At 40.9% G+C, this 26,703-nt stretch overlaps 1 protein-coding gene across 1 annotated transcript; it reads right to left on the bottom strand.

Annotated features, from left to right (window-relative positions):
- Positions 1 to 327: 327 nt before the first annotated feature.
- Positions 328 to 26,703, bottom strand: plekhg7 (pleckstrin homology domain containing, family G (with RhoGef domain) member 7). Its single transcript, XM_063004196.1, has 17 exons — positions 26,524 to 26,703; positions 23,975 to 24,673; positions 22,056 to 22,078; positions 14,170 to 14,291; positions 13,999 to 14,039; positions 12,658 to 12,753; positions 11,704 to 11,850; positions 10,884 to 10,979; positions 9,836 to 9,946; positions 9,047 to 9,160; positions 8,366 to 8,540; positions 4,158 to 4,273; positions 3,023 to 3,110; positions 2,731 to 2,810; positions 1,403 to 1,556; positions 1,047 to 1,144; positions 328 to 846 (listed from the first exon to the last, which is right to left on the bottom strand). The coding sequence occupies exons 2-17, from the start codon at positions 24,560 to 24,562 to the stop codon at positions 736 to 738; spliced, it is 2,160 nt and encodes a 719-aa protein (XP_062860266.1). The 5' UTR covers positions 24,563 to 24,673; positions 26,524 to 26,703; the 3' UTR covers positions 328 to 735.

Raw genomic sequence — 26,703 nt, 5'->3', positions numbered from 1 at the left:
ATTAAGTCAGATAACCAAAGATGACAATCTTAAGTCACTATCAGTGATTTGTGAGTTTCACATGTTCTCCCTATTGTCTTTGCAAGGATTTCCTCAAGATACTCTGGTTTCCATCTACTCTACAAACATGCAGCAGGTAAATTGGCTGCTCTAAATTGTTCATAGAAAAGTCTTTCAATGTGTGTGTTGCTCTGCAACAGACAGGAACCATGTTAAAAATGATTCCCACCTGGACCCTGAACACGATGAGAGTTATAAATAAATTCTTTTGCTAAAACATTCTATACCACTTTGTCACAACAAAAGTCATAATACACAGCTAGCATAGCAGCTTTAAAAGAAACTTTCATTAAAAAAAACACATTGTTTAATCTACATAAAACAGACGAGTCTGTGCGGGGTGGATTTTAGTGCTGGATTTCATGTGCCAAAATGTTCCAGCCCTGGCACATTTATTCTAAAGTGGGTGAAATGTTACAGCAGCCGTCCATTCTGTCCACGCAGGTGGACGTTGCCCTGGTAATGTGCCCGTTGTAAATAAACCTGTTTCCAGAGATTTAAAGGCACATCACTAGCACACGACTCGCTACTGCTGGATATCCAAGCCAGACATGACACACAACAGTGTGCTGGAACCTTCTTTAGTAGTCACGGTCGTGTGTGTGAAAGTTCTCTGTAGCAGGACTGAGTGAGCGGCTTCTACTGTGGACATGTGAGATCCTTTAATGCGGTGGATCAGATCTGAGACGACTCCAGATAAAGAGAGGAGCTCTTGAGCCTCGGATGTCGAGAGTCCTGCTTTATCAGAGCGCCAGCGGCCTCCTCGATCTCCAGCAGCCATGCTTTCTGTGCCACACAAACACACAGAATAAGGTAATCGTGATGTGCATTTCAGAGAGCTTACACTGTGTTTGGTGCCCTGACATTTAAAACTGTTACTTGATCCAGACCCAAGCGCTGATGCTGATGCTAAAGGAACAGGGTCAGGTGGTACAGGGCAGAGAAAGCAGAGTGTAATTCCATCAGGAAGCTGTGCAGCAACTCACCTTAACAGATTCTGTCGGAGCCTGCAGAATAAAAACACCAATGCACTGCTGATAGCGGTTCTGGTGCGTTATGATGAAAGAACAGGGGAGCCCAGACGCTGCAAGATTAGGAAAAAAGGCCAAGTGTAATAAACACAATATTAACAATATATACTAGGACCTTGCAATACCAAATCCAGTTCATCAGCAAAATATTTTAGAATTGTCTTTAATGTATATGGCTTTTACAATAATAGCTTTGTTCCTACACCTGATTCATGTGTTTTTTCTAAATTAATAGTTAAGTTCAAAGCCTCCAGCCTTCTTTTTTTAACCATTGGCGTGCTGCATACAGGAATGTGTAGTTGGTAAATAACCTGTGGCGTTGAGCTGGTCTATGTTCCTGAGCTGCAGACGGTCCAGTGATATGGGCTGATCCAGCACAGTAAAGCTGTAGCCCTCCTGCAAGTACTGCTCCAGTTCCTGACCTGCTGCAGGGCGCAGTGGGTGAGTCTCTCCACCTACATTTTTCTACCCAACACAACAGCAGACGAAACAGGCTTGAATCTTTCTGTGTACCTCATTTATTAAATAGGAGTGTAAAACTACGGCCCTCATTTCTAACTTCCATACTATTTGCATGTTATCTACAAATATACAACAATTACCAAAGTTTTATGTAAACTCACCAATAGAAAACAAAAACTTTATAAAACATTATAAAAACAGAGACAATATTTATTACTTTTATTTATTAATATCATTAAATACTTTGGTATCATATTTTAAATTCATGAATAATAAACCTGGTGTTTCCCAATGCATAAAACAGGATGCTTGGGGAACCTGCTGATTAATTGTCCGATTACTGCTTATAGTAATCACACTTGTATGGGCGCTCAAGTGGAACACTGGTAAAATACGCTAGCCCAATACCGCTGGGATCCAGAGTTCGAATCCCCAGTGGTTATATGAGAGGTCGGGTGTCTATTTATTAAATATTAAACATTATTGGCTGTGTCTGAAAAGGTAGGGAGTGGCCCACCGTGACCCTGACCCGGATAAAGCGGTGAGAAAGCATTAAAAATAAACCTGCTGTTTATGTAATAAATATGAGCGGCCTTTTGAAAGCTTGCGTGTTCTGCCTCAGCATTTAAAGTATTTTACAAAGTTAGCAATTCCAGGGGCGACATAGTGGTTCAACTGGTAGAGTGAGTTGTCGTACACCAATATGGTTCCTGAGGTTCTGGTTCAATCCTCGCTTCTAGTCACTGTCTGTGAGGAGTTTTGCATCTTCTCCTTGTGTTCAAGTAGGTTTCCGCCTCCCAAAAACATGTAGAAGTTAGATAAATGACTTTTATTGATGCCTTGTCCAGGGTGTATTTAATTCTTGCAACTTAAGGTTTTAAGTGCCACCGGGACCATAATTAAGGAAAACGTGAAAACGTATAAAGGATTTTAGACTGTGTAGCCCCTAGCACCCCTTAGCTATTTAACTTAATTATCCTCAGGCGAGGATAACAAAACAACACCCCAACCTGCCTTCCTTCCCTAAAACACGGCCAGGCTTCATAACTTGACATGGATGGGCTTGTGTATTAGATACCACCCGAGCGCCTTTGTTGTAGCCATTCTAAGCAATCTCATTTTCTTTACAAATCGTGTTAAATGTGCATGTATGTACAAATTCCTTGAAATGCTATACCTTTTTATTTCGCTTCATCTTGGTAATCAGGAGGAATTCATCAAAAAGAAACAGATAAACTTCATGCAGCTTTGCATTCACTGTTCATACAAGAGAAAATAATAACATATTTTTTGGAATTGTACAAACTGGTGGGCAATTAATTTTTAATTAGCTTAAATTACAAATGAAATTAGTGTATTTATTACAGATGACTGTGATATTACAGGCTTGTGACTGCATGCTTATAATGACAATAGAAACAAACTGACTGTAACCAGGGTTTTTTATTTATAAAAGTGTGTGTTCTCACCTGTGAGTGTGAGCTTCCCCTCATACAGAAGGTTACGGTTAGACACCAGGTTTTCTAAAGTCACTGCTTTCAACAAGTGTTTCAGATTCTGAGGAAAATAGCAGCATGTGAGACTAACACAAAATCTTTTGTGTGTAAAAAATCCTTTGTGTTTATTTAAAATAATTTTTTCTATTTATTTTTGCATTTTCTCCCTTTTTGTCCTGATTTAGCGTAGCGAATTAGTCTGGGGATCCCAATTGCACCTGTGGAGGGTATATTCGCCCTTGCCCCTTCTTTTTCACCCATGCCTCAGTGGATTCGCACGAGGCCGGATATCCACTTTTGTACAGGCACCTCGGGCTGTTAACCTGGGCCCTTGCACAGCATTTGAAGACCCCGCCCACTTATTGGTCCGGTCTTTTCCCACCCAGCAGACTTGATGGCCAATTTTGTCTGCTGCAAGCACTGTCAATTGTGCCCGCTAGAGGACGCCAGTGTCCTAGCGGAATATCCCGCTGCGCCACCTGGGCGTTTTCAAATCCTTTATTAATTGATTTGCATTAACCGTTTTATTCTGGTCAGGGTCATGGTGGGTCTGGTTCTACTGGGAAACACTGGGCACCAGGAATAGGAAGGAATATCCTGTACTGGGCGCCAATCAATCACAAGGCGTCAGCCATCAACTCTGTGCAGACCTTCAAGTTCCTCCACACTAAATTAAACATAGCATGAACTCACTTCATGGACAGGGGTTCTTAATTAAAAGCATATCATTTGCATTATAATTCATTTAATATATCTGTTAGTGAGGCCTACTAAGGAGAGGGAGCTGGAGGTGGCAGAGCTGCAGGTGCTGCGATTCTAGTTGGGAGGGACAAGGATGGACAACAACCTGTAGAGGGACAGAGCAGGTAGGATGTTTTGGAGACGAGGTTACAGAGGCGAGATTGAGATCATAAAAGGAATGAGTTCTATCAGGAGAGGGGGGCTTAGGATGGAGATGGTCAGTGTAACAGGGAGGGACATTCAGGACAGGGCAAAATGCAGATGAATGACCCACTGTGGCGACTCTCAAAATTATATACATATATTGGCACTTTATCTAGATGTTGACCCTTTCCATTAAATAAAAAACAAGTGTTTCTATGCTTACATCTGGAACGTGGGTCTTCTTGTCTCTTTCCCAAACTGAAGGCCACAACAAAGCCTCCTTCAGCAGCTTCACTTTCTGATAGTTATCCAACCACTTCACCTTGCCCTCCAGATCATCTAAAAAGAACAGCAGAGAGAAAAACAGCTGAATCACTTTCACAATTTACCATCACAAAGTCAGTTGTTTTTTCAGTACTGCGGTTGATTGATCCACACCTTCTAAACAAATATTACTCCCACTGGTCCCATTCGTCACTATACTCCATTATTCTCTTATAACAATCAGCTCTGTTTTCATTACACATCATTCTCTAATGTGAGGTTGCACAAGAGCTCTTGATCATTCTCTGACATTTGGAGATAATTGACACACCACACCCAGTTGAAGAATGATTCAACCTAGCCATGCGCAGACATGACTTGGAATTACAGTGTATCACAAAAGTGAGTACACCCCTCACATTTCTGCAGATATTTAAGTATATCTTTTCATGGGACAACACTGACAAAATGACACTTTGACACAATGAAAAGTAGTCTGTGTGCAGCTTATATAACAGTGTAAATTTATTCTTCCCTCAAAATAACTCAATATACAGCCATTAATGTCTAAACCACCGGCAACAAAAGTGAGTACACCCCTAAGAGACTACACCCCTAAATGTCCAAATTGAGCACTGCTTGTCATTTTCCCTCCAAAATGTCATGTGACTCGTTAGTGTTACTAGGTCTCAGGTGTGCATAGGGAGCAGGTGTGTTCAATTTAGTAGTACAGCTCTCACACTCTCTCATACTGGTCACTGAAAGTTCCAACATGGCACCTCATGGCAAAGAACTCTCTGAGGATCTTAAAAGACGAATTGTTGCGCTACATGAAGATGGCCAAGGCTACAAGAAGATTGCCAACACCCTGAAACTGAGCTGCAGCACAGTGGCCAAGATCATCCAGCGTTTTAAAAGAGCAGGGTCCACTCAGAACAGACCTCGCGTTGGTCGTCCAAAGAAGCTGAGTGCACGTGCTCAGCGTCACATCCAACTGCTGTCTTTGAAAGATAGGTGCAGGAGTGCTGTCAGCATTGCTGCAGAGATTGAAAAGGTGGGGGGTCAGCCTGTCAGTGCTCAGACCATACGCCGCACACTACATCAAATTGGTCTGCATGGCTGTCACCCCAGAAGGAAGCCTCTTCTGAAGTCTCTACACAAAAAAGCCCGCAAACAGTTTGCTGAAGACATGTCAACAAAGGACATGGATTACTGGAACCATGTCCTATGGTCTGATGAGACCAAGATTAATTTATTTGGTTCAGATGGTCTCAAGCATGTGTGGCGGCAATCAGGTGAGGAGTACAAGATAAGTGTGTCATGCCTACAGTCAAGCATGGTGGTGGGAATGCCATGGTCTGGGGCTGCATGAGTGCAGCAGGTGTTGGGGAGTTACATTTCATTGAGGGACACATGAACTCCAATATGTACTGTGAAATACTGAAGCAGAGCATGATCCCCTCCCTCCGGAAACTGGGTCGCAGGGCAGTGTTCCAGCATGATAATGACCCCAAACACACCTCTAAGACGACCACTGCTTTATTGAAGAGGCTGAGGGTAAAGGTGATGGACTGGCCAAGCATGTCTCCAGACCTAAACCCAATAGAACATCTTTGGGGCATCCTCAAGCGGAAGGTGGAGGAGCGCAAAGTCTCGAATATCCGCCAGCTCCGTGATGTCGTCATGGAGGAGTGGAAAAGCATTCCAGTGGCAACCTGTGAAGCTCTGGTAAACTCCATGCCCAGGAGAGTTAAGGCAGTTCTGGGAAATAATGGTGGCCACACAAAATATTGACACTTCAGGAACTTTCACTTAGGGGTGTACTCACTTTTGTTGCCAGTGGTTTAGACATTAATGGCTGTATATTGAGTTATTTTGAGGGAAGAATAAATTTACACTGTTATATAAGCTGCACACAGACTACTTTTCATTGTGTCAAAGTGTCATTTTGTCAGTGTTGTCCCATGAAAAGATATACTTAAATATCTGCAGAAATGTGAGGGGTGTACTCACTTTTGTGATACACTGTATATCACGGGGAATTACGCACAAAATGCCCCTTTTCTGAGACAATCGCTTAGACTTGTGATGGGCTTTGACTTTGAGAAGTGCCTGTCTGTTAAAAGCCTGACGGACTAGTTATAAGTCAAAGCACAAAGTGTTCTACAAAACCAGATTCTCTAGGAGATTTTGGTAAAGTACCACAAATAGAAAACGCTTTGCTAAATACAAAGAAAAAACAAACAAAAAAGCTTAAAGTCTTTTTTTCCTGGTAAAAGTCTATGAAGTATAGCATGATCGTGCATTGACGTCATTACCATGTAACAGAAAATCAGGACTCTTTCCTTTGAATATTTTAAAGTAATATTTGAAGTAATAAAACACGTATTGTCATGTATGTATAGGTAATAACTAATATGAATTAACGTATGCTTGTCAAACATTTCAGAGCAGATATTGTTTGATACACCTCACTGAATGTTATATTAGGTTGTAAAATAATGCTACTATGAGCTTTAGAACACACGTCAGAATATGTGACATTTCAAAATAAGGGTAATATGACTCCAAGGGGCAAGTCATAATTGTTTTTCCAGACAAATGAATCTTTATGTTGTTACTTGAGCCCAGTTGACACCCTGCCACCTACACTGTTTCATATTGCAGCTTCAAGTGTGACTCATGAACTGACTGACTGTGTGCTGTGCTATCTGTTCCTCAGGCTGACCTTTCCTCACTGCTGCTGCTGGCATGGCGGGATTCGATAACACTCATTAAATGGTGACGGCAGATAATTTCACCTGACTTAAACGTGAGCTGTCATTTTTCAGATACTGTTTATAATTCCTTAAAAAACATGAGTGCTTCACTCCAGCGTTATCTCAGTTATCTGCTGATGAACATTCACTTATCAGCAGTGATACATACACGGTGGATACAGGATAACTGCTTTATGTTCCACTTTATGCTTTCTAGAATTGAGGCTGGGGGGTAAGCAAGCAGGTGCATGGTTTACCAGCACAAAGGCATTCTGGGAAAATAAGGATGTAATACAGCACATGTATGTTTACATTATTATAATGTAAGTCATTTTAAGCAGTTTATGCTGTTTATTTTTAACAGAAAAGTCTTAAGCAAAAAGCACCACTAAAAACGATAGTGATCACATATTGTAAATGGTAGCCACTATTCTCAAATATTAGTTTGAATTTGTTATGAAGAAAAAGAAGCAGAAAACAATGTCATTACACTATATGAATTTTAAGTACAGAAAATATAGCAAATTTCAGGGGTTCCCAACCACTTCGAGCTTGAGGCCCAACCAACCATCAAGCTTTTCAAAGTTCCCAAGAATAACGAACTGACACTCACAAGTTCCTCATATTTAACAAAATAAATGTTACTGTCTTGTTAGGTGAGTTAGATTATGTTACCTAATGCTGCAAAAAGAGATCTGGCTCAACATTCCACGCTAGCCCACCAGTGCTGAGATTTCAAGCTATCTGAGCTCTGCTATCGGCTGGCCGTGCACCTGCACAGACATGACTTGGCTATGTCCGAGGGAGAGCGAGCTTCAGAAATTAGTACTGAAACTCATGCAAGAAGGTCCTGGGTTCTATTCCCAAGTGGAGCGGTCCAGGTCCTTTCTGTGTGGAGTTTGCATGTTCTCCCCGTGTCTGTGTGGAAGCTCCGGTTTCCTCCCACAGTACAAATATTGTCCATGACTGTGTTTGACATTGAACTAGAATTGATGAATCTAGTGTAACCAGTAACCTGTCCGGTCATGAATGTAACCAAAGTGTGTAAAACATGATGTTAAAATCCTAAAAATAAATAAATAAATTTCCATCTTTAATCAATCATGGCAACCTGTTTGTCAACCACATTAGGTACATGAGGGGTTCCAGCAGTTTTTCTTTTAATTATGCACTGTAGCAAAGATTTCAGACTTGTTGGACAAGTTCAGAACTTAGACTTCAGACATTAGACTATGTGTCATAGTAACCGGTCGTATTCCAATTACTCAGCTACTCAGACTGAATTGCTCTGACAGCAGAAGCTTCTGCTTTCTCAGCCTTGGTGTAATTCTGTACCATTCGTACCATGAAAACCATCCTGCAGTCTCAGCCATGCTACCTGAAGAAGATACTTTCACACAGGACTTACATATAGCTGTGTCCACCAGTTGAACCACGCTCTGCAAAGCACTCTCCTCCGCCTCAGTACAGCTCCTCTTTTCCATGTTTTTCAAGAGAAGAGGGTAACGTGTAAACCTCTGCAGAGGAACCACCAGCAGATCCCTCAACTGCAGCCTCCGGCATTGCTTCTTGCTCTCGCACCACTGAGGATGATATGTGTTATATACAATACGTACGAGAATGAACAATTTATATAAACAGAATCTTGTATGCAGATAAATGTAAACATAATGAGAAAGCTTATTTCTATTTACTTTATCTGACTGAGGCAATGCTATTAGCCAACTGGACATTTATACAGAAATTTTTGGCTATGTCTATGGGCTAATCAAAGCCCTGAAATGGATTGGTGCCCTGACCAGGGTATTTCTGCCTTGCGCTGTTTTCTTGAGGAGCAGGACCCCCCGCAACCCTGACCCAGATAAAACGGTCGGTGAAAACAAATGAAATGAAAATGAAAGCACTTTGTAAGAGAACAAAGAAGATTAGTGCTTAGCAAATAGATTTATGTTAGAGAACAATTGGGTCAACAGACACTGAGAGCTCACGGCATGTCAGGACACGCACTTCAGTAGTTAGAAGCCGTGCACCGTACCCTGAGGCTGTCCTACTGTTCCAATCCTGATCTACCAGATTAAAGTACACACACCTTCACAAAGGAGCCGAAGTCGTCCCGAGCCTTCAGACTGTCCAGGTACTGGATGGCTTTGCTGTAGTTCAGACAGTACTTCTGCAGACAGTGACAAATGCTCTCACTAAAAGCCTGCAACAACAACATTAAAGGCACCTTCAGGGAACATCCGAACTAAAGACATTTCAGAAGTCATAATACACTGTGTGCGACTGCATCGAGCTTTGGTAATTTTATTATAGGACTAATGAGCTACTAAATCTAATTTTGTGAAGCAATGACAGATTTTCTCAGTACTATGTGAACAAATAGACAAATCTGCTTCATCAACCTTAAAAGCACAAGCCCCCAAATGTGATTGCTATCGTTTGATCAGAAAGCACACCAGAAATGACATCTCAAACTCACAAGTTCAAATCTTAGCTCTGCTCACAGCAGGCCGGATGCTTATATGGACAATGATTGGCTGGTCCGCCAAGGTAGGGATTATTGGAGGGGACTGCTGCAGTTACAATCTCTACTAGCTGGTCGATGGCGTCTGCACAGAGATGGGGGATAAAAGTGATCACTGCATGACTCTCCGGCAATACTTTTCCCCATATGCACCCGCCTTGTGCCACCTATTGCACGTGTCAGAGGCAGCATGTTTTAGTCGCACCTCTTTTTTTGTCAGGTGTGGAGGTCAGCAGCAGTGGAGGAAGCAAAAGGTAATTGGATATGACTAGATTGGAAGGACAACTGAAGGGAAAATGCATAAAAAAAGGTTTGGTGAACACATCTCAAGGTTTGATTTAAAGCACATCTCACCTTCTTGAGAATGCCCAGTAAGGACTGTGTGCTCTCGTTTTCTGGAGTTTCCGGAGATGCCCACAACTCCTTGATCACTCGAAACAGACTAGTCAAAAAGCCGAAGCTAACCTGCAGATGCACAAACATGATCAGATACGGTAAACCAGACATTATTCCATCACTGTTGTAGTCACAGAAGAATTCAGTGTCATAACAATAAGGAGAATAAAACAACCACAAAACAGTTTTGAATTATATCATATTGTTTATTATTAGGATAAAGGTTATGTACCACCTATATCTCACATGTGAAAAAGTATTTGCAGCCCATAAATTGACAACTAGTTTTGCTACCTTTAGCAACAAAAGCAATTCATAACTGGAGTCTTTGATGTGCTGTGAAGACATTTGGCCCACTGTACTGTCTGTTTAAGATCCTGCCACTATTTCAGTGAAGCTCCGGTAGAACATTTAACTGGGCCACTTTTCTTTTCAGCCATTCAAATGTAGGGCTGCTCTTGTGTTTTGCATTGTTGTCTTGCTACACAATCCAAATGTGCTCGGGCTGTAAATCGACTGATGGGATGAGGTTAATGAATGATGTCAATTATGGCAAGTCCAACCAATAGAAACCAACAGACACTGTTGGCCACGTCTAAGCAGGGAAGGCTAACACCATCTGCTGCATGGTCAAAGCACCAACATTAGCATCTGAAGCATACAGATCTGTACCAAGTTAGAACCCCCCCGTGACCTTTACACATGTCAAAAAAGGTGTGTGCCAGTCTGAGTTCCACCTCAGTCAGCGATAGTAGCAGTGGCAGCAAGGGGCTGTTTATATTAAACAGTGCTGGCAGTAATCAAGCTTGGGTGTGTCCAGCAAGTATCTAAGGGGGTAATTACTTTTTTACCCAGAGCTATTTGGTGTTGGATCACTTCTTCCCTTCAATAAATGAGATGATCATTTAAAACTGTGTTTGTTGTTACTTAAGCTGTAACAACGTCTTTTTATAGCAGTGTATAATAATAATAATAATAATAATAAGTGTATTGTTGGCCATCATACCAGGCAGAGCTCATTAAGGTTGGCAAAGAGTGACCAGGAGTCAATGTCCTGTAGATAGTCTTTCATCTGCAGTTCTGACAGGGTAGTGAAGAAAACCTGCACATAAGAGGTAAATGATGCTAAAAAATATTGTTTTATTTAAAATGAACTTCTGCAACTTTTGCTCATCGGTAGCAAACATAACTCTTGCATTTACTGAAATTAGATATGAAATATTTTCTTACCATTGCACAAGCAAGACCCCTTACTACAGGTTTGAGAGTCAGGGCGGATACTGGTCCACAGTGTCAGATCATATTTAACTTTGTATTCAAACTCAGGACATTTTCCTAAAGCCTGCTTTAATGTCAATTTGAACATTTTCCTTAAATTGGCAACAGATGCATTTTGATTGGCTTCAAATCATAGGAGGATTTGAATCATAACAGAATATGTACCATGCATGATTACATCTGTACCAGCAGGGTCACTCAGGTGGTGCAGCGGTAAACCACGCTAGCACACTACCGCTGTAATCTGGGGTTTAAATCTCAGTGGTGCTACCAACCGGTCAGGTGTCTACACAGACATGATTGGCTATGTCTGCCTGGGGAGGGTGGATGAACAACCTAGCCATTGGGAGGTACACTTGTCAATGCATTCTCAGTGCTGGTTCCAAGCATAGCGTCTGAAAATTCACCTGGCCTAAAAACTGTATAAATTCATGTATGCAGACCAGAATGATCCACCGTGGCAATCGCTAAATACATACCAGCAAAACCTTATAATAGTATGCTTTCAAAGCTGCTGATCAATAAGATTGATTAAATTGATTCTCTACCTCTTTCAAAACCATCAGCTGATCTAGGAAGTACACACATTCGGTGGTGAAAAGTTCCCATAATGCCTCCTGTCTCTTATATGCTTGGGGATCCTCCTCTGCCCTCAGCTCAGGCTGGCTTCTTAAAAACTCCCCCAGAGACAAATCCTAAGAGGAAACAAGAAACCAAGTTTCATTAGTATTACACATTATTCAGTAGATGGGAACATGCAGTGCTTCACATTAGAGGATCATGACTAGATCTTAAATTTTCTAGGTCTTCAACCACTTCTTTTCACCCCCCCGAGGTGGGTTTACACATGGATCTGTATCGCGTAAGGAGAGTCACGAACTGATCTCCGTTATTCCATGTATCTGTGCAGGCAGCTTCAACCACCCAGCAGAGGCTTAAGTTGCAGCACTAATGATGGACGCATTTGACCCACCCACCCTCAGACATAGCCAATCATGTCTGTGTAGGCGCTTGGCCAGCTGATAGCAGAGCTGAGATTTGAACTCATGCTTTAATGAGTTTGGGATCTCAGCAGTGGTGGTGGGCTAACTTGTGCCACCTGGGCACCTAGGACAAATCCCTTTTAACCACAGACTTTAACCCCACCAACTTTGTGACCAGCATTCAAGAAATATAAGAATTTTGTGGTTAAATATAAAGTTAATAGAGATTTGTTCATTTTAAGAATAATATTCTTCCACCTTCTATATACTTTAAACTATATTTAAACACACACACAGGCATGAACACTTGTGATACACTGAATTACACCTGAATTACACCTTAATGTAGCCAATGAACCTACTGGATTTTTGGAAGGTGGGAGGGTAGTTACCAGAAGACAGGTAGAGAACATGTCAAACTAGAGGCGAGAAACAAACCCAGGTCACCACCTGTAGTAAGCCACAGTTTAAAAACACTTTGTAGGCCAGTCTACAAACATCAGCTGTCAGCTCTTTTACCTTGTACTGCTGGAAGTGTGTGTTTCTCCAGTCCTGGATGTGAATGTCTGTGAGACTTTTTTCAATGTCAGCAGCTGTGTGTGTCTTTCCTTTAGTCTAATAAAAATAACAAAATCATGTAACATAATACTGACCAGCTTACTGCTTACATTGTTAAAAGAGATCTGAAAATTAGACTTTGATGATATTATGTGCATTTTGTGTCCAAATATAATTTTTTCCAGAAATGATAATTGGCGCTTTAAGCATGCCCTATGCCATGTATGATATTCTCTTAAAATGTAAGTTGCATACTTGACAATGTCTTATGCAATGTTTTGTTTGTTTATTAGGATTTTAACATCATGTTTTACACTTTGGTTACATTCATGACAGAAACGGTAGTTACTCATTACACAAGGTTCATCAGTTCACAAGGTTATATCAAACACAGTCATGGACAATTTAGTATCAATTCACCTCACTTGCATGTCTTTGGACTGTGGGAGGAAACCGGAGCACGCGAACACGGGGAGAACATGCAAACTCCACACAGAAAGGACCCGCCCGGACCGCCCCACCTGGGGATCGAACCCAGGACCTTCTTGCTGTGAGGCGACAGTGCTACCCACTTAGCCACTGTGCCGCCCTTATGCAATGTAGAGTATACAAAGATTACTTTGTTTTCAGTACTGGTACATGTTTTCAAAAATTAACACTTATATTTTTCTTTTGGTTGCTCCCAAATTTAGAGGTTGCCACAGCATACCTGTCTTGGGACGGTTTTTATACCGGATGCCCTTCCTGACCCAAACCTCATATTTCTGGGCTTGAGACTGGCAATGAGAGCGCACTGACAAGAGTACCTTCTAATGACCAGGCGGTTTTGGCTTATCCATATCCAATCATACTTTTTATGCAAGTGGTCACGTCACCTGAAGTTTTCTGGTTGAAAAAATTGTCTTACAGCTGCTTGATCCTGGTCAAGCTCACAGTGGGTCCGATTCTACCCGGAAACATTATAAGATAAATAACAAGTTAAGAGAAATGCTGCTTTATACTGTTCTACTGTTGCAATTGCAATGAATTGAACTAATGCACTTACCAGGATTATTCTGATGTTAAATTAATTGTATTTTATTTCCTTTAATTGTTGTATGAACCTGTTTGCATGTTGGTTACTTTTATAATGAGTGGTAGAAAAAGAGGGAAAGGGGCGCATACAAATCTGCTCTAGCTTTAAGTGGGTCACTGAACAATGTGAGCTCAGTAAGGCTGAGTAGGCCAAAGTGTTTTTTTCCCAAGAACACAGACACAACAGTGGGAAATTGCTTCATGATTGAAATATGGAATAACACTTACCGTGGAACGTTTAGAAAAAGGCCACTTTGATTTCTTAGTATCTACATAGAGAATCGAAAGAAATGAAGAAAAAAGGAAGTAAGAAAGGAGATGCACTGTTAGACTAAACCTGAATCGGTTTACAACATGTGGTGATGTTTACAACACAGTGACGATCATGTGCTGACTAACCTGCACTCGTGGAGTGATTTAAAATGTCTGCAGCACCATTGGATACAAAAAGGTCACCAGGGGAGACATCCAATCCTGGAAGAGTGACCACCACGGAGCTCCGCCTTCTCTCCTGCAGATGACTAAAAGCAGAAGAAGCTCATGAAGAGCTAAATAAAAACAACACAGAAGCCCTGGAGGCTGATAGTCACCAAACACATGACGACTGCATTGTTAACAGTCTCTAAGCTAACATAACATAAGAGTTTGGCTTTGTTAACTCTACATAATCCATGTGACTTTTCTTTAGCATTATGACTGTACAAATCTGGATGTGAATGTAAATCTTTCTTAATGTTTAGTTTAATCCATAAGAGGGCAAGTCGGTAGCTGAAGTGCTTAAGTAGATTATGTCTGGGCAATCAAGCAAATCAAGCAAATATGTACAGCAAGAATTTTAATGTTGTCGGTCACATCAACATTTCCATCTTTGGCCTATAATAAAGCAAATAAAAATACTGAACTTACAAACCATGGATGTTTTGCTCAGAGGCCCAACATTGGCAACTAGATGGTGGTGAGGCTTGAACCTGCAACCTTCTGACTACTAGTCCGGCACCTTAACCACTGAGCTACCACTGTCCAACCATGTTTTTTGTTTATTATTCTGGCGGTTCCAGTTCTGCTGGGAGACACTGGGCGCAAGGCTGGTATACTCTGTACTTCAGCTATACTTTACCCAGACGTAGCCAATGATGTCTGTGTGAACACCCGGCTGGCCAATAGCACCGTTGTAATTAGAACCCAGATATCAGTGGTGGCGGGCTAGGGCAATAGACAGTTGCACCACCTGAGCACCCTACCATGACAAATGGTAAAAGAAAATGACTATCTACTGAATTAATAAGGTCATCTTTAAGAACTAATTTGATCAAATATCATAAACTCCCCTTAATAAAAAAATAAGCAGTATTGTCTTAAATGTGTTATTGATATTGATATTCTGTGTATCTGAGATTGATTTTATATATTTTTTATTTAACAAATATTCCCTGCACAGACCGCCAATCCAAGGCATCACAGTCACTCAGTCACTCACACCTTGCGGAACGTAAGTTTAGACAATTTACCTCATGTTTTTTAAGAGGTAGAAGTACCCAATACATACAAACAGTAAGCAGAGAAATAGAATATAATTCCCATGGCCCTAGAGCTATGTGGCATAAACAATCCCTGCTGAACCAGTATCATCATTATCAGTTTAGCCTAGTTGGATATATTTGTAGTAATTAAAACATGGGGCTGGATGAGCTAAATATAGCATTTTTACAGCATTATTATAAACGTGTGACGTGTCCACTTCTGTATTTCAGTTCTTAACATGTGGACTGTTGGCACCTGCTGCCTCTAACACATCTAACTGCTGCCTGATGCATGACTAATGTATGTAAACAAGACCAGTAGGTGGCCATGGTTACAGCCCAGCAGATAAAAAAAGATTAAGGATTACTGGTCTGGATACATCACATTTCTTCTGTAATGTAATTAGATTGCATGAATGGTAATAACTCCTTTTAGAAATTTCAGTAAGCACAAGTTTGCCATAGATAACCAAGATAACTTCACACTGCTGTTAAAACAGCTTTATTAGGGGCACTCGGTGGTGCAGCAGTCGGATGCGCTAGCCCACCACTGCTGAGATATTTTTGTATACAATGCAAGCAGTGGAAATCTGTCATGTGACCCAGTGATCTTCCGATTACTAGTCCTGTACCTTAACCACTGAGCTGTCACTGCATATACACAGACATTATTGGCTGTGTCTGAAGGAGGGTGGGCCGAAGGGATTCCTCATTGCTGCTACCATTATAGCTGCTGTTGTCTGGTCAAAGGCGCCTGCATAGGAATAATGGAGATTCTCCATATGTGATACTGATGCCCGTGTGAATCCATCTCATGCAGGTGATATGTCAGAGGGGCATGTGTTAGGTACAGCCCTCTATGGTCAGGGTCTACAGCAGTAGACGAAAAAACTGGGCAATTAGATTCAACTTAATAGGGATATAAAGGATAAACTGAATAAATATAATTTAAAAAATACAGGCTTATCAGGGTGTAGTGGTTTACAAAATATTTCCCAGCTGGAATCAATTGCCATCAAATTTGTGTATTGAACAAGCAGTCTGTTATATAAATCAGCACACAACTAAACAATATGAAATGTGGTGATGGAAACCCAAAATAATACTGTCCATCAGACCAGAGGTTTCTTTTGGAACTCCTGTGTTTTTGTAAGAGGTGATCCCATGCAGGTACACTCATATACTAAATAAACAACAGGATGACACAATGAAATGTGGCCCATCAACATTAGACAGTATGAAATGTCAATGCTGCCTTTCAAACAGAAAACTCTTCTGCCTTTCACATCTTTGTACTCTTCGACAACAAAGATGCGTGTATGTATATGTAAATGTAACCAGGGTTAGAATTTGTTAAAATAAACTATTGATTATTCTATGTGCTATGCTCAGTTCACATTCACTTCCTCATTGATCTGTAACAGCGGCAGTAAACCTCAGGCTTACAGATGAAAACAGAAATGTTTTAACAACAACCCGACAGGCTGGTTTTGAAGTTCCACCCTCAACGTTGTGTCTGAGCTCTCACGAAAAGACTAAATGGGGGTAGCAACATGTGCTGCTGTGTCCATCAACAATATAAGAGACTGGTGTATTCAAATGCAGAATTCTAGGTTCTTTAGGCAAGGTGTAACCAACTAGCCAACTGTGGTTTGACCCAGGATTAGAAGCATTTGTAAAGAATGAATACATTTATAGCCTAGGCAATACATGTGTTTTAAATTCACTTGTGCAACAATTATGGTGACTGCTTACACATACAGTGTGTACAGAAAATATTTAGAACCTATTTAAAACAATCACTTTTTGCATACTTTGTGTAGTGGAATTCATTGATTTTAGCCATTTTTAGCCAATCTACACTTAATCACCCATAATAATGTGCCCAGTGGTTAAGGTACTGGACTAGAAATCAAAAGGTCGCTGGTTTAACCCCCACCACTGCCAGGTTGCTTGTTGGGCCCTTGAGCTAGGCCCTTAACCCTTAATTGCTTAGACAATATATTCTGTCACAGTACTGTAAGTCACTTTGGATAAAAGCGTCTGCCAAATGCTGGAAATGTAAATGTAAACATGTTCTTTGAAGTACATAAAGGTCAAAAACGAAAACTTCTTGTTTACAAAAGTATTCAGACTTGTATTTACTACTTTATAGAATCCCCTTTGGCAGCCATTATAGATGCAGGTCTTCTTGGGTACATCTTAACAAGCTTTAAACACTTGGATTTGGGCAGTTTATCTTATACTTCATGGCAAATCCTTTCAAGTCCTTCCTATCAAATTGGATGGTATGTTTGAACTGTCATCTTCAGGTCTCTGCTCAGGTATTTGTTAGGAATTGAATTTGAATACATTCAGAAACTTGCTCCAAAGCTACTTCAGTGTTGTTTTGACTGTATGCTTTAAGTCACTGTCATCTTTAAAGATCTTCTTGCTGACGTAGAATGTCAGCATTCTGTTTATTTCTGTGAACTCATCCTGGTGTCATAGCTTTTTGGCCGTCAAGTGGGGACCGCCCTGGGAGAGCAGATCGTCCCAGAGGCTGCATGATGTCACTGTTTCCTAAGTTGAAGTCGCACCTAAAACCACCAGTATGCACAGTGGAGCACAAGTTGGTGTGGTCCACTCGAGATTGCCAGAGCCTGCAGGTTCGGACGTTTCCTGTCTTTCCTGTTTCCGAGAGCTGGCCAGAGTAGCCTGTCATATCCCGACATCCTATTCTTATTTCTGTACTATCCCCTATTTATTCACTTTCTCATTTGTGGGTTGTGGAAGTTTTTGTTCTTTACTTTTTCTATTACATTGCATAGTTTATTAATTCCCTTCGCCCCCTCTTTTGTTAGTAGCCAGTGATCTTCCTTGATTAAATATCTACAAATAGGTTCTATTTTTCTTTTTTGAAGGTGTAAAGTGAACTACAGAGAGCTTGAAGTGAGTAATTGAAGGCCAACAAGCAAAATCATAACAAGATCAACATGAACAGCTCTGTCATTAGCTCTGTGTTCGACAACACGAAGGATTCACCACAAAGTAAAAATAAGCAGGCTTATAAAGTTGCAGTAGCAAGCTGTACTTAACCAAACATTTAGGTAGACTCAGTATCACAACAGTGGAAAGAACCAAACTGCACATGGTATGTGTGTTTGTTTTCCCTACAAAAAGAAAAATGGCGTGTGTGTGGGTAGTGATTAGAAAAGATGAGTTTCAGTTTACCTACAACTCTTAAGGACAATTATATTATAAAAGTCTTGAGATTCCTATCATTTCGGCAACATTTTCGGTGAGTGAATTTTTGGAACACAATACCTATCCCCCCTCCTACCTCAGAAACAGACTAGGCTAAAGTATCCAATTTAAATGGAAACTGCAGCAACACAGCATTCCAGTGGTGCACATTAACCAACGTAAACATGACCCCTCTGCCCAAAGGGAAACTCTGCGACTTCTTTAAAGAATAGTAATAAACAGTAATACAGTGTATCACAAAAGTTAGTACACCCCTCACATTTCTGCAGATATTTAAGTATATCTTTTCATGGGACAACACTGACAAAATGACACTTTGACACAATGAAAAGTAGTCTGTGTGCAGCTTATATAACAGTGTAAATTTATTCTTCCCTCAAAATAACTCAATATACAGCCATTAATGTCTAAACCACCGGCAACAAAAGTGAGTACACCCCTTAGTGAAAGTTCCTGAAGTGTCAATATTTTGTGTGGCCATCATTATTTCCCAGAACTGCCTTAACTCTCCTGGGCATGGAGTTTACCAGAGCTTCACAGGTTGCCACTGGAATGCTTTTCCACTCCTCCATGACGACATCACGGAGCTGGCGGATATTCGAGACTTTGCGCTCCTCCACCTTCCGCATGAGGATGCCCCAAAGATGTTCTATTGGGTTTAGGTCTGGAGACATGCTTGGCCAGTCCATCACCTTTACCCTCAGCCTCTTCAATAAAGCAGTGGTCGTCTTAGAGGTGTGTTTGGGGTCATTATCATGCTGGAACACTGCCCTGCGACCCAGTTTCCGGAGGGAGGGGATCATGCTCTGCTTCAGTATTTCACAGTACATATTGGAGTTCATGTGTCCCTCAATGAAATGTAACTCCCCAACACCTGCTGCACTCATGCAGCCCCAGACCATGGCATTCCCACCACCATGCTTGACTGTAGGCATGACACACTTATCTTTGTACTTCTCACCTGATTGCCGCCACACATGCTTGAGACCATCTGAACCAAACAAATTAATCTTGGTCTCATCAGACCATAGGACATGGTTCCAGTAATCCATGTCCTTTGTTGACATGTCTTCAGCAAACTGTTTGCGGGCTTTCTTGTGTAGAGACTTCAGAAGAGGCTTCCTTCTGGGGTGACAGCCATGCAGACCAATTTGATGTAGTGTGCGGCGTATGGTCTGAGCACTGACAGGCTGACCGCCCACCTTTTCAATCTCTGCAGCAATGCTGACAGCACTCCTGCACCTATCTTTCAAAGACAGCAGTTGGATGTGACGCTGAGCACGTGCACTCAGCTTCTTTGGACGACCAACTCGAGGTCTGTTCTGAGTGGACCCTGCTCTTTTAAAACGCTGGATGATCTTGGCCACTGTGCTGCAGCTCAGTTTCAGGGTGTTGGCAATCTTCTTGTAGCCTTGGCCATCTTCATGTAGCACAACAATTCGTCTTTTAGGATCCTCAGAGAGTTCTTTGCCATGAGGTGCCATGTTGGAACTTTCAGTGACCAGTATGAGAGAGTGTGAGAGCTGTACTACTTAATTGAACACACCTGCTCCCTATGCACACCTGAGACCTAGTAACACTAACGAGTCACATGACATTTTGGAGGGAAAATGACAAGCAGTGCTCAATTTGGACATTTAGGGGTGTAGTCTCTTAGGGGTGTACTCACTTTTGTTGCCGGTGGTTTAGACATTAATGGCTGTATATTGAGTTATTTTGAGGGAAGAATAAATTTACACTGTTATATAAGCTGCACACAGACTACTTTTCATTGTGTCAGTGTCATTTTGTCAGTGTTGTCTCATGAAAAGATATACTTAAATATCTGCAGAAATGTGAGGGGTGTACTCACTTTTGTGATACACTGTATATGAGCTATCAGTCGAAAACTGCGCTGAAGGCAGCCACCATGTGTTACGTTAGGCAGCTAAATAACAAATAACTTACTAAGACAAATTCAGTGACTCTCTAGACTTAACAAGTAGAGCAGCCTTTGAGCAACCAATATATCATATATTACTGTTTATTACTGTTGTATTACTGTGGATGCAAATACTTTCATATGACCATTCAAATGTTATTAAAATAGTAATAAAAAATCCCTTTAAAACCCCTATTACACAAGGTTGATTCTGTGACAGGTCTATATATAATGGTTTTACAGGTTTCAGTCAACTGAACCTATGTTCAAGAAAACTGTGCCTTCCTTAATTGTCAAAACCATTTCATTAGTCCTGTAGCAGAAGATTTGATCATTTTAAGATGTAATTGCGTTAATTAAACAGTCATGACCCAGATTTTTCTCCTTTTTTTGAACAAACCCACAAATTGGCATGCCCTAAGTATTTTAGCTAAATAGAGAAAGCTGCTGTGTTGATAAAACCAGTTGACGTTGAATGTCACTACAGTATACAGTCCAAGCAATTGAGGGTTAAGGGCCTTGCTCAAGACCCAACATGGGCAACTTGGCAGTGGTAGGGTTTGAACCAGCACCCTTCTGCTTAATACTCCAATACCTTAACCGCTAGGCTACAACTGACTTACTAAACTAAATTACTAAGCAAGCTCCTGCTTCATTGTATACCTTTCTGCTATTAGCGCTGGCCCTTAAAGCCTTTCTGAAAATTGTGTAGCTATTTAAAAAATGGCCAGTGTTTCAGGGGCCTACATGCTCAAGCTGGTTCTCATTCCTTTCTACAGCACACAAAGATCCAAGGCCTGACCAGAAAAACACTGGTCATTGTGCCCTGCTCCTTTTAGATATAAATATGGGTATTTGAACTCATTTATGAAAGCTCAGAAATGAAAACAGGTCACTTCTAATTGCTGTCTATCACAAAGCACATCCATAATGAATCACCACCTCATTCAGACAAGCCAGAAAGCCCCCTCCATGCACCCCTCTCCCTGTCCCATCTCACGGTACTTTCACTAAAAAGAAAGCTTTGTCCTCGCACCTTTGCCAAATAATAATTTCCACAGAGCTCAACTATTTCATTCAATTCATGTTTCACATAGCTCTATTGGACAGCGCCGCATGGTGATTAAGGTCACAACAGCCGTCTCATTATCTGCCTTCGGACCATCACGGAAGACGAATAAGTGCAACGAGGAAAAACACCACTAATGAGTATTTGTGTAATGCAACCAATACTGTGTGAGGGGTACTCATGTACCCGTAACAAAGTGAAACTTTAACAATAGGCTTGTGTTGATCAGTTCCATCAGGGCTCCTTCATCTGTTGTTTTCTACTGTGCCATTTGCGCAATGGGCAGCATGTTTCCACACAAACAAATCCCTGGTTTAACAAAACAGCTATTCAAATTAGAGATGTTGTACAAAGAGTGACGGAACAACGATTTTAGGGTTAATGAAACTGAGTTTGGCATAAAATGAGAAGTCATTTCTATTGGAACTTTTTTGCATATACTAGTTCAAAAAGCTGCATGGTCTGCATGCAAATCTATGGAAGGCAGAGTTCATGCAAAGCACTAAAGATAGTGGTTCAACACACCTACCTTTTATGACTGAACTCCTTTACCTGCAATGAAAAACAAATGACGTAAGCACAAACAGTAATGGAAAGATCAGTTCTTAACAGCAGTGTGTGTCCAGTACTGTCTAATCTTTATAAAAACAGGGTTTCTCTGCTCCAAAACCAGGGCTGAGCAATAACAGAACACAAGAGTTCAGAATACAAAAAACATATTTAAAAAGCATAAAAAGGAGCACTTCTTGAAGTACTGTTTCTTTGCAGACATTACGGACTGGATTTTATGTCCTCTTTGCATACCTAAAAATATTTTCTGACAGCTGAAATGTTGGTACGTGTGAACGCAGCAGCATTTAAATGCACATAACCCAGATCATGCCCGTCTCATGGTTCAAGCTTATAACTGCTGCTTACTGCTTATTTCAGATTATTGATCGCACACACTTTGCCCTACTAAAGAGAGTGACTCTTTACAGCACTCTATACAAAGTTGCCAGAAAAGAATAATCACACACAAAGCACAAGGGACTCTGGGAAATGTAGTTAGTAATACAAAGATTTCCAATGTTTTCACTGATCAACTTACATTACATTAACATTTGCTGCATTTAGCAGACTTAATAACGGAATACAATTTGAGAAATTGAGGGTTGAGGGACTTGCTCGAGGGCCCAACAGTGACAACTTGGCCGAGGTGAAAGAAGGGCCCAACAGTGACACAACAGTGGGCCCAACAGTGACAACTTGGCCGAGGTGGGGCTTGAACCGGCACTCTTCTCATTACTAGTTCAGTACTTTAACCACTGAGCTACCACTGTCCCAACTTCACTGTATGTTGTAAATATAAACACATTTAGAATTTGATGCCTTAAAATCAATTCTATCATATAAATGATATGCTTCCAAGTTATGCTGTGGCAACAGTTGGTTGGAGGAACTCCACTGTCCTGCACAGAGCCTTAACCCCACTGGACACCTTTGAAATGAACTGGAACGTCAATTCCAAGCCAAGACGTCTCGTCCAGCATCAGTGGCGCATCTCACAATTGCTCTTGTGACTCTACAGACTCCATATTTCCACAGACTCCCCACAAAATCTGTGAAAATAGGTGAGGGGTATAATAGTTCCTAAAAAAAAGCACTAACTTTTTATTAATGTCCAGGGCTCATTTCAGAAATATTTTATATTCAGGGGTCGCTGGAGGTCTAATATTCTTGACACAGTGGCACTGCCCCCCCCCCCCCCCCCCCCCCACCACCACCACCACCACCACCAGGGACCCCCCTAAAAGTGAGAGTCAATAGCACAAAGAAACAGTGCAACATGGGCTTTTCTTTTCAAAGCTATTTTAAATGAATTCTAAATGGATCTGAAGATGTTTGAAACAGTGAATTTAGTATTCATCCAGTGTTCAGCCAAACATGTTCAAAACAATCACACTGCACTTCAGTGCTGTATCAATTTCAGAGGCGCTCAACTATAAATTGCTGTTTTTAAGTAATTGTGTAGGTTTAAGCCCCCTTAAAGCCTTTGCAACTGCCAAGATGTAATGACTCTACTGAGAATGTGCCTGATTGAATACATAGGTCGAGGGAATTGGGTTTCTGCTTTCTTCTTTTTCATCGCTCAGTGACCCCTCTATTATTCAGTGTTCACTGACTGTGGGGAGAGGGGGCCTACAAAAGGAACCAGGGATGTGGGCTCACCCGAAGCTGTCAGTGCATGTAACTCCTGATTCAATTGCTGTCAAAAACTCTCACTGTAAAGTGCCACCACAAAAGGGTGAGGGGGTGAGGGCAAAAATGTAAAGGCTTCCTTTCTGAGATATTGCCCAGAGAAAATACATTTATGGCCTTTAACTATGACCCAAATAAAGTCTATAAAATTATTGATATCCTCATCGTGGATAAATGAATTGCATCTGTAACACATTTCTACTTTACCTCATCACTGTCATCAATTGTACCGTCAGAGTCCACGTTTTCACTCACACTACTTGGATCAAAATCACTCCCATCCTCTGTCTTTAATCTGGAGGGCCTGTCGGTGTCCCAGTGACTGTCACCATTGGATTGGCTATCTGTGGCTATCTGTGCAATGGGAGTTTTTTGTCGGTAAGCAGGCGATAAAGGGCTCCTTGTTGAGGGGCAATCACTCGTCCCTGGCTCCTCCCGAGCACTGCCCATTTTTCCAAGATCCTGGGAAGGAAGCCTGGTGCTTCTCATCCTCCTTAGTGTAGGAGATGTAGAAATACGCGCTGGTGCTTGCCTGTCAAACTGAAAGAGTGGAGTTCGCATGCCATCCATCTCACCCAGGGAGTCAAATCTCAACCTGGACGAACTTCTGGCCAGCTCAATCCGCATCAGGTACGGATTTGACGTTTGGGTTTGTTTGTCCACAGTCTCGTTAAAAGTTTGGGTTTGAGCATCCATTCTTTTGGCCATGTCCTCATCATGCCACTCAATGTAGGTCCAGTCCAGAGTTTGACCCAAATCCTTTCCCTTTATATGCATATTTTGCAAGTCGGTCATCTTGAGCAAAACGGCATGATATCTTGAAGTCTATCTATGTGAAGGATGTGCTTCAGAGGAATCAGGTCAGGTTGGAGCCATATGAGAGATGAATAAGCTGAGAGACACTTGCTAAGAAAAAGAAAAAAAAATAATTAAAAGGGGTTTAAGAATTGAGAGAGAGTGATATTACAGTAATACTGGCTGGTCAAACAGGTTGCTTAGTATACTGAAAGATGAATGTAATCAGAAATCCTCTAAACAAAAGTTAAATGCTTACAGGCTCTCATAAACAACAACAAACTCCACATACCTACAGCACTAGTCATTTAGAACGACATGAACAATATCATTAGATTTCATTTTCATTAACCACTTTATCCTGGTTAGGGTGGGTCTGGTTCCAATGTTAAACATTTAGCACAACAAAGAAATGCCATGAACATGGTGCCAATCCATCACAGGGCTTTTGGGATGAGCCAGGTTTTCTTCTTTAACATTAGTACCCAACCTCACAAATGCTCTTCTGACCTAATTGGTCACAAATTAACAGACACACTCCAAAAATCTGGTAGAAAGCCTTACCCAGAGAGTGGGAACTTTTATAGCCACAAACAGGGAAGCTCAATATTCCTTCCCATGGATTTGAAAGCCTTACCTGAAGAGTGGGTACTGTTATAGCCACAAACAGGGGAGCATGATATTCATGACCATGGATTTGAAATGGAATGTACAAAAAGCTCATGGTCAACTGTCCCAATATTTTGTTTTTAAATTTGATATACTGTACATTTTACAATGAATGTGTATCAAGAATAGTATAACATGAACCAAGTCTAATAATAGTCAAAAAAGAATAGCTGGGCAAATCCACCCTAACAGATTTGACATTTAAAGTGTCATATGTACATGCTTAACATCCCTGAGATATTTTGCACACCATGTCATATAAAATTATGAAGGAAGATATTAGGATAGTTTAAAATATATATATTTTTAACACATGTGCTCCATAATATATATGCGCTTCATATATTACTTTAGATCCAGTGTGTTCCAGTTAGTTGATAACAATCATTTATGAGAAAAAGATGTTATTGTCTCTGTCTCTGTCACACACTAAATCATCATTTTTGCCTTTTGGCTGATGTATTATTCAGACTCTGCTTTTAAGAGAGATTGGTTGAATCTTCTTTAAGGTAAACGCCAGTGATATATTGGTACCCCGTCCAGGATGTATATCTGCCCTGCTTGCAGTGTTTCCAGGCAGGCAACCACCACGACCCTGATCAGAACTGAACAGTTTAGATAAACAAGAATCAAACGTGAACTACAAATAGCAGACATAGTTTACGATAATAAATGTTTGGTGATACAGAACTTAACGTTATAAATGTGGTAGCCTAGTGGGTAGCGCTTTGGGCTATCAACTGAAAGGTTGAGAGTTCGAATCCCAGCTCTGCCATGCCAGCTTCCAAACAAGCTGGGATCTGCGAAAGAATTTAGTTGTACTGTTCACCTGTATACGTATATATGACAAATAAAGGCATTCTATCATTCATTTTAAATGTGACAAAAAAAAAGTTACTTTGTTAATGTATGCCAGAAAGCCCCAAAACACTGATTAACAAACCTAAAATAAATGCATTAATCTACCTCTAACTACAATTAAGTGACTTTATTTAAAAATAAGTCTCCCTCTTTTCACTTCATATTCTTAAAGTACTTGGAAAAGTGGCTTAGAGAAACCAGAATATGATGGTTGTAACCACTGCTGCTGGTTAAATGCCACATGCTGTGGACAAAAAGCAAAGTTTGTAAGGTGTTTTGGTCGTGTGGATCTGTTCTGATAGTCTCCCAGGTGCAGAATATACAGCGATACAAAATAAAAACATCTGTAATACAAATTATGAACAAACTGTCACAGCGGTTTAGCCTATTGGTAATCCTATATGTAGGAATATCACTAGTAAAGTACTTACTTTTTGTTTACAGTAAAAATCCTGTGAATAAAGCTCCTCGCTGTTGTCTTCTCCCTTTTAGACAAAAAATAGTCACAAGTCAGAAGGTCTGAAGCAGCTAAAGAGTGACTCCTAAAGAAGAGATTTTTAACGTGTTTTTGCCTTAAAAGCAAACATCTGATACTGACACCTGAGCAGAGA

This window comes from Trichomycterus rosablanca, chromosome 11, assembly GCF_030014385.1.
Source record: "Trichomycterus rosablanca isolate fTriRos1 chromosome 11, fTriRos1.hap1, whole genome shotgun sequence".
NCBI lineage: Eukaryota > Metazoa > Chordata > Actinopteri > Siluriformes > Trichomycteridae > Trichomycterus > Trichomycterus rosablanca.
This window is presented reverse-complemented; position numbering and strand designations above follow the sequence as displayed.